At 36.9% G+C, this 9,530-nt stretch overlaps 1 protein-coding gene across 1 annotated transcript; it reads left to right on the forward strand.

The window, feature by feature from the left end:
• Positions 1 to 281: 281 nt before the first annotated feature.
• LOC104869343 (phosphatidylinositol 4-phosphate 3-kinase C2 domain-containing subunit gamma-like) lies at positions 282 to 8,115 on the forward strand (the record flags this gene model as incomplete). Its single annotated transcript, XM_010634568.1, has 3 exons — positions 282 to 315; positions 4,055 to 4,250; positions 7,993 to 8,115. Coding segments are annotated over 3 exons (353 nt in total), but the record flags the coding sequence as incomplete, so codon positions are not given.
• Between the last annotated feature and the right edge of the window lie 1,415 nt (positions 8,116 to 9,530).

Below are 9,530 nucleotides of genomic sequence, written 5' to 3' on the forward strand. Positions count from 1 at the left end.
TCTCCTAATAATGAGAAGGCTTAGCCCATTCTAGCAACTTTTTTAAAAAGTCACATAACCCAAACTGTTTGTTACAATATTCAGAGAGATTTTCTTTTTCATCTTATAATTTAGATTTCTTCCTCTGTTTAATAATCAACACAGATATATGATGTTAAGGAACATTTCTGTTTGTCCTCTGACAGAAATTTTAGTGTTTACATTTGGAATTACTCCTTTGATTATTTTTGCAAATTTGTTGTCTGAATAACAAGCATATTTTTGTATCTATTTTTTTCCAGAATGTTCATCGGAGTTCAGAGACTTCAGCAAAAGGTAAAACCCACATGTACTCAACTATATTAAAAAGAAAGAAAGAAAAAGTTAAATTGTATATAGCCAAATAACTTTTTCAGTGTTTCAGTCAAATACTACGGTAATAGGTACTCACACATTAAAGACTCTGGGAGGGAAAAAAAATAAAACGCTTTACCAAAACCCTTTTTACTGATAAAAGTGATAATTCTGTAAGGACATAAAAATCTGCATTCTCTGCACTTTTATCCTAACATATTTTACAAATTGGGAACAGTCAAGAGAGCTGTATAATTATTTAAAAATATTAAAAGTATCCTTATAGCCATGTCAAAACATTGTAAAATTTTACTATTAACCTATTGATGCTTTGATGTAAAAAAAAATCAGAAAAGTAACAGATGTTGGTCTCCAAAGCCACTGATTTCAAATTGAAGCTTTATTTGAAAGATCTGATTTGTATAATAGGTAGGAATATTACGTTCTGAAATAATTAGTGTTTACTGGGGCTCTTGGCTTGTGAAATTGCAAGCTACGGGAGGAGCTCACCTCCACAGAAATAGTGAGGATGTGGTCGGGTGGTGTGGAGGAGAAGCCCATCTCCAAATCAGGCAAAACTGCTCTTAAATTTCAACTCTTCCATTTCTTAATTCCATGATCCCAGACCCAATTCTTTAATCTACAGTTATCCTAAAATGTGTGAAAGGTGAGACAGTGTTTCCTATGCGGGCTGTGGTCAGGGCTGCTCCTGTTTGCACAGGCAGCAAAGATTGGCTCTGGATGTTCACCCTAATACCCTTGGATGCAGAGGGGACTGGAGATCCAATGTGCACAGCGGGATGGATGTCCATCCTCTCAGTCCTAATTCTCACCACTGGAAAGAAAGTGGGCGCTCAACTATATTTTAGGAACTCCTCCATCTCCCACCCATCACAGAAGGTAATGGAGGGCCAAAGGGTATGGGGAAAATGACCCGAGTTAGTGTGTAAGTGCCTGTTCTAGGGGTTCAAGAACGTACAGAGCCCCAAAGAGGACTAGAAGGGTGACGTCCCTTACTGTGTCCCTGCAAGGGTCTGTGTGGCAGCCCCTGGAGCGGACAGCTGGGGTGTGCAGAAATGGAACCGGCCTCTCTTCTTTCCTACTTCGAACATGTTTTTTATTTTAAGAAAATGTAAAACAAACGTTCATAAAAATAAGAGAATAACAATAGTTAATACACTGTGTACTGTCATCTTCAAAGAAGAGTAGAAGATATAAACCAAAAAGATACTTATGACAAAGAAAGAAACAGATAATAACTCAAAACTTTTTTCAACAAACTAAGTAGTATAAATGAGACAAATTAGCACATATATTGAAATATTTTTAAATATGTAATTTGGGAAAGTATATGAACTTCTCCCTGCTTCCTATTTATTTCTCTTGTATTTTGCTCTTCATTTGTATTTACCTATATAACTATATTCTATATATCTATATATTATTTATTTTTTGGGGGGTACCAGGGATCAAAGTCAGGACCTTGCTTTTGTGCGGCAGGCAGAGGAACCACAGCACCAAACCTCTGGCCCCAACTATATATTATTTCTGATACAAGAGAAATGATACAATATTTGAACTTGTGTGTCTGACTTACTTCACTTAACAGGAATGTTGTAAGTGTAAGGAGGTCTCCTGTTCCCATCATTTCTCAAGGGATTGGAGCATGAGCTTCCGTAAAAATGTACAGGACTATTCCTGGAGATAAATATTCTATGAAAATCACCACAGATTCTTATTAGTACATTTTATATATATATATATATATATGGAGAGACAGAGACAGAGAGAGAGAGAGAGAGAGAGAGAAGCAGGGAGGGAGATAGATTTCATGGCATAATTATTTTCTCAGAATAAAATCAGATGTGATAAATATTTTTCAATGCATTTCTAGCCCATGGGTCTTGAGTCCCTCATACATTTTGTTAGTGTTGTGTGAAATATATCGTCACTCAAAATTCTAGAAGTAAAGTACAATGCATATGCACCCATCTCTAAGTAACCTCAAAAGGGCAAATGATAACCAAAAACTGTCTTTCCATATAGATTGCAGTTTAAGGATTTATCAAGATTCTGAGTATTCCCTGAAATACCTATAGGGCCTTGAATACAAAAGATCTCCGGTCCAACTTTACAATTTATTTTGCACTACAGTGTGTTTTCGATAGGTATTTGTGGGCACCTTTGCCCAAGATTGGGAACTTTTGACTGGAAGTTCATGCTTCCTGACTCAGAGCATCAGCAGTAAAATTCGGCGACCGAGAAACAAGATGTTTCTGTGAATTTATACTTTTTTGCCTCCTGTGACTCAGGAAAATCCCTATTGATTGGCCTCCAGAGTTTGATGAGATCTCTTTTAAAGCTATTTTGATGCCACCTTTCCTCTTCTGCTTTATTCATTGCTACTGCTGATGTCTGAGTGAAACGTAATTAGAGCTCCTTCTCTGTGCTTCCCCCACAAGCTGTCATGACAAAGGGCATCATTTAAGAGAGAGAGCAGATACATAAAATTGGCACATCTCATCAATGTTGTAGAGATTTATGAATAACTAAGTGAATAACAGCATTGTTGAACTGTAGACAGAGCCCATGAAGGACCCGGTAAGGAAGGCACAGCCAGAGAACACTGCAGACCATTATGGGTGGGTTGCAGGGACAGCAGCTCTTTGTGCCATTTTCTTTTCAAAGCAACTAGAAACCAAAAACCACTTACGTTTTCAAAGCAGTGTACAAGGAAGCTGCGTGCTTCGGCATAAATATTGGTCGCTCATGACTTGGGTTAGCATATGTGGAAAAGCATATGACAGCATATTTTAAGAACATAATATCTAGTCTTGTGCTTAACATCTCCTCAGCCACTAGGGGAAAACTACTAGCCACTATAGCTAGTCATCTTACTTCATGAAAAGTTACTTGAAGACCGTGTTTCCCCCCAAAATGTGACCTAACTGAAAAATAAGCCCCGGCTGGTCATTTCCATGGTGGTGGCCAGTGTCTTGCGGAAGACTGGACCTCACTGCTCTCTTGCTTGGGGGCTGCTCTGTAACAGCAGGTAAAGCAAGGATAAGCTGATTGGGGCTGGCATTTTTCAGCTCTAGTTTTCAAGACTGTTAGGTCTTATTTTGGGGGAAACACAGGAAAAGACCCCCCTTTCAGCAGTTAATGGTGAAATTCAATAAACACTTTGATTTTGAAGAGATTCAGTAAGCATCACAAATTTTTCATTTCAAACTCGTTTTACATGCCAGCCATGGACTTACCACTTTCTTTTTATATCAGCACAGTGTATAAAATGTGTTCAATTAGCGGTAAACAGCAGAGCATAATCAAATTTACCATGATTAACTGTTTAGATTGAATTTGTTTGAAATATTTATATGCTATGTACAAAATGTTTTTTTATCTGAAAATTAATAGCCATACACTAGAACAAATATCATTGCAAGCTACAGTTGATCAAAATGCCAAGTTAGCCCTAAGAAGAACTTCCAATTTGTGGTTCAGAAGCATGCTTTCAAAATACCTAAGGAGTCTATGGAGCATATTGATACCTAATCTACTCGCAAGAAAGCAGACTGCATTCAGGGAACATGGCTCATTGGCTTTGATTGATAAAAGGTCATTTTAATTAAATTTTACCATAAGAAATTCCAAAGCTACAATGGGTAGGTTATGATGCATATGTCCCTTTGCCAACTTCCTGATCTCTTTTTCCCCCTAGGCTTTATGGAGAAAGCAACAACAAAACTGTCCACGTCCATCTACCAGCTAATTGGCATGTACTGTAGCAGCTTCTACACCGATTTTCAGCCGGTCAGGTCAGCCGGAAGCATCCCCGCGGTGCACCCCGGGATACATTCCCACCTCAGCTTCACGGTGTCCGCGGTGCACAATGTCCCAGAGTCGTGGGTGCACAGGTGAGGGTGACCTTTCGCACGAGGGTTCATTACTTTTCCTGGAACTTCTAACTGGATAGGACTTTAGTTATCTTGTTCTTATTTACAGGAACAAGCATTTCATAACATTTTTGAAATCTCCAGAACCACTATTTAAAAACTCAGATTTCCAATGGGTATTTATTTCCCCCCTTCCACTACCTGTGTTAAAACTGGTTGTTATCGTCAATGTGACATCATAGAAATACAAAATACTCATTCTGTGCAGTGGCTTCCCTCAAATTTTCTTTTTCTTGTTTAGATTTAATTGACTAATAAAAATAAAATTAAGAGAAGATAGGAGGGGGGGAGAGAGAGGGAAGGAAGGAGGGAGGAAGATACAGGGAGATGAAGAATTTTCAAAAATAGGGGGAAAAAACTCACCCTGATTCCCATCAATTATAGTGGTAGATACTTCATGAGCTTAGTATTTTGATCAGTAAAATCAACCAAGGATTTTTGTGGTTCAATAAAAGACAGTTATACATGAAAATCACTGGGTTAGGGAGTGAGTTGACATTGTAATGTCATTTTTAATACCATACTTAGGGTAATGTCTCATACAAAAATTAAATTTTTTATAGGTTAGATCTGTACTACTGCTTAAAGTTGAGAGAATAGTAACTATATTTGTTAGTGAATACGTTATGTCTGTTGCATTTGGTATCTCAAATAAAAACTGAAAAAAATTCAGTAAAGATAAATAATTTTAGTGTAGTAAGTATTTTTACACTCTATACATATTTATTAATTTTTAAAGGAAATCTTACCTATTAAAAACTACCATATGCATTTTTTTAGAATCCAGGGGATGATACTTTCATGCGTTTTTCTTTTTGTCAATTTTATCATGAATTTTAAAAGGCTAATCTAATATACTATTGGCAGTTGTTACTCTAATGAACATTTTCGTAACGTTTTCTAACCAAGCTTGTTGGCATTTGTCAGCTCTTCACAATGTGTAGCTCTGGCAACCTCAATTCCTTTCCAGAGAACTGTCTTTGAATTTTCTCGAGACGTGAAAGTTGGCTTCCACAGAGCAAAGATCCATCAGGGAGAGAACAAGTTCATAGGGAAGGGAATATCAAAGACAAAAGAGGGAGTCTTTTGCAACCTAATTATGGAAGAGGTAAACCATTGTTTCTGCCATATTGGTATCCCATGGAAACACATAAGTCCAAGAGTTTGAAAGGCAGGGGGCAGGATCACTGGAGACCCTCCTGCAAGCAGGCTGCCACACCAGGGAAGAAACAGCAAGGAAAAAGCTAAGCCACAGCCATCTCCAGAAGCATAAGTACTGACAAAGCAGGTGCAGAAGATGACAAATGACAACTTTTTATCCGGTTTTAGCTATAATGACTAGATCCAATAGCAGTGAACTAAACTAGTTAAGGCACAGAAGTCTAAAGTAAGAAATAATGAATTTGAAATTGAGTTATGATTTGCTCCATGACTCTGCCTTCAGAAGAGGCCCTAAGCCAGCTATCAAAGACAAATGAATATATATCTTATGATCATCTGATTAAGTAATTCATTATAATGATTAAAAAAAATCCATTCATATTAAACCTAAATTTCTCATAACATTAATGAAAATTATTTTTAGCTTTATTATCTCTACAGATTGAAGGATTGTTGTTCTCAATGTTGAGATAAGTTTCTCTTTTCACCTTTCTATTTCATGGTGCTTGATGTCTTAATAATGGTTCATCATCTGTCCTCCCTCATATGACTATTCACAATATCAAATGACAGTGCACATTTGTGTGTAGGACTGTATTTTTTAACCTCTATTATCCAAGACATTTCCTAGTATGTAAAACACACTCCTACAAGACTTGCTGAAATGTCTAAGTAAACTTTCTTGCACAGAGGAGAGAGTCAGACTTGGTTTGAGATTGTGACATGGGACTGTATCATGGTATCGTCAAGGACAGAAATAGGAGCTGAGCTAGAACCCATGAAAAAGTGACAAATGTAAAGAAAGGTAGCCCAGGGAATAAGAAGACGTATAGTGGAAGCACATACGTGGGCTTTGGGACCAGAAGCCCAGCATAACTTTGTGTATTAACATTCTTGTTGCTGGGACAATATACTTGACATTTACCATTTAAACGTGGAGAGCTTAAATTTTTCTCATAGTTTTAGAAGGTTAGTCCACGTTCATTGATTCCAAAACAGAAACATCATGGTGGAAAGCGGAGCACAGAGGAAGCGGCCAAGGATCAGATATCGAGCCTAAAGTCACACTTCCATGATCCCTCCAAACACACAAAAAAGTGCACTTCACTGATATCCTGAGAAGCTCCCGAGTCAATCAAATTGACAGTTAAGCTTAACAGCCACACTTGGCTATCAAAGCACACGTGCACAGTCTAAATTTATCTTTCATTCATCTCACTCAAGTCTCATTGATAAAGGTGGCTTTTGTATAACCATGCAAGGGAACATATGGAAGACAGGTACAATACCTCTTTATGTATTTATGGTGTATTTATGTGCACACACCAACCAAATATTGGTGTATAGACAATTATAATGGACCCTGAGTCAAAGGGCATTATTAAATATAAAACCATGGCATAGTAGTAAAATATGTAAGTCACAATAAGAAGTAAGAGAGTTTAGAAATTGGGGCCAGGGGTTTAGCTCAGTGGTTTCACCATTTACCTAGCAAGTGCAAGGTCCCAAGTTCGATCCCTGGTACCGCCCCCCCACAAAAAAGAATAGAAATGCAAGAAGAAACTGATGGGCAACTATCATGGCAGGTTATATCAACATTTCTCATGAATGAATGAGGTAAATTGGGACAAATATGGAAGATGGAGCCAGCACAACCAACAGATTTGATCCAATAAATATATACCTTATACTGTACTGGAAAGAAAACTGAAAGTACAGGTTCTTTCCATGGAGGATGTATATTTTAAGTGACCAAAAACCATATTGTAAAACCAGTCCAAACAAATTTCAAATAACCTGTAAATAGAGATTCCATCCATTTTCTACAATGTGACTATAATAGAGATCGATAACAAAATTTATATAAATAAATGTATTTGTAAACTCAGATATGTATTTTTAAACAAACTGAGGAGTCAAAGAGTGTGGGAGTTGGGGTTTCTCCCGTTCGTTCTGTGCTGAGTTGGGGTAAAGGCGATGGTCACTGAATAGCACCAATTCATACCAGTGGCTTTGCTCTCAGCAGCCCCAAAACTAGTCCCTTTACTGTGAAAACTTAGATGCAAGGAAGACAGAACCCACTCCCTTGGGATACTGAAATTAGATGGAAGTCCTGGCCTCTTTCTCTCCCCAGAGGAAAACCAGGAGGCAGGAGTTTCTTCTACGATGCCTCCCTGAGCCAGAGAGGGACTCTGGCAAGTGAGTGACACCATGAAATGCCCTGCTGGCTTTGATGTGGCTGGCTTTGCACTTAAGCTGGGCAGAGGTGTCTCTTCACTGGTTTCTGGGTCCCCCACAGAAGGAATTAACCATGTATTGTTGAATTGGTGGCACTGTGGGCAAAGGAAGATCTTGGTACTTTCTGTTCTGCAGTCTTGCTGACACACTCAACATAAATCCTTAAAGCAATTTGTAAAGCACACTTTACTCAAGCAAACCTGACTTTATCATTTGACTTTTGACTATGAAAGTAATGGACTCAGTTAGAAAACCAGTTCCTTCAATGTGTTAAGTTTACTGAAATCAATGCCATTTCTTTTAGCTATAAAACATTTTCGTTTTCCTGCTGGCTTACATATGCCGGAAAGAAGTTGTGCCAAGTGAGAAACTACAGAAATATTCCGGTCAAAAAATTATTTTTCTTCTTGATCAACTGGAATGAAATGTAAGTTTAATCTTTATTCTGGCTGGATCATTTTTTTAGTAAAAAATAAGCTTTATATTTTTTTCCTTTTTTAAACAATGGGAGTGATTTAAAACGTTACCAGTTGATTTGATCCACTCGTGTGACAAATATAGTAATGCTCATAGATAAGTGGCTGTTAATTCAACAGATTAAAAGTTCATTTAAAAGCCTAGACAAGTGTCCAATCTACACTACTGAACTGAGTGAAAAGGAAGTTGGAAAAGGGAGTTACTAATCATTCACATCTGGTAAAAATCAGAAATCCTCTGTATTTGAGTTGGGGTAGGAAAGTCCATGTACTACACAGAAAATGTTCTGCTTGTAAAATTCTTCAGTGGCCTTTCGATTTTTATAAGGCAATGAATGTACAAATCAGAGCGCAGAGCACAAGGCTTGTATGGTTTGATTCTACTTATCTGTGTACCTTCACTTCTAGAATGAGTACCTCTTCCTCCCACTGCACCTAGCCTATAATTCCAGCATTCAGGAGGCTGAGGCAGGAGGATGGCACTGAGTTTGAGGCCAGCCTGGGCTACGTAGTGAATTCAAGGTCAGCCTGAACTACTACATTACACAGCTAGACTTTGTCTTAAAAAACAAAACAAAACAAAATGTTATAGGCCAGCTTGATTGCTAAAATTATTCTTCTAATTTAACCAAAAATTATTCTTAGTTATTTTGAAAAATTTGATTCATTTTCAGCTCAAAGGTTCATGCTATATCATGTGGATAATTCATATAATTCTAAAACCAATTTCACAGAGAAAAATCTGAAAATAAATTTAAAATAGTATTTTAGAAAATCATATTTTTATTCTGAGTGCTCAAGTATTATCTTTTCTATGAAAGATGTTTTCATTTCTCCAATAGTTTATTACCTCATCCTAGAAACATTTTTTATTTTATCTTATATCATCTTTTAAACATATTTAACATTTTATAGGGCACCTATGACATTCTTTTTGTGTCTTATTAACGTAGTCTTGCTACAGTATAATTGGGAGTAGATTTTATTACTAATTTGTAACTTTAATGATAAAAATTTTTTGGTTTACTAACATAGATTTTGACTTTTATATTCTAATAATCATATTGCATCATTAAGCTATATTATCTCAACCCAATTTACAACAAAAATATGATGCAGGCGGTGTCATTCCCATTTTATAGATCAGGTTTTCGATGTTTATGAATCTTAATTAACTCACTCCATGTCTCATAAGTAGAAAATTGTTTAACTTCAGAAGCATTGTCTTTTCTTTTCTTTTCCTTTTTCTTTCTTTCTGTCATCATGAGGTTTCAACCCAAGGCCTTTGCAGTGAGCTACATTCTGGCCCTTTATTAATTTTTATTTTGAGACAAGGTCTTTTTTTTTTTTTTTTTTTTTTTTTTTT

Source organism: Fukomys damarensis, unplaced genomic scaffold, assembly GCF_012274545.1.
Source record: "Fukomys damarensis isolate Sample0158 unplaced genomic scaffold, DMR_v1.0_HiC HiC_scaffold_61360, whole genome shotgun sequence".
In the NCBI taxonomy this organism is placed as follows: domain Eukaryota; kingdom Metazoa; phylum Chordata; class Mammalia; order Rodentia; family Bathyergidae; genus Fukomys; species Fukomys damarensis.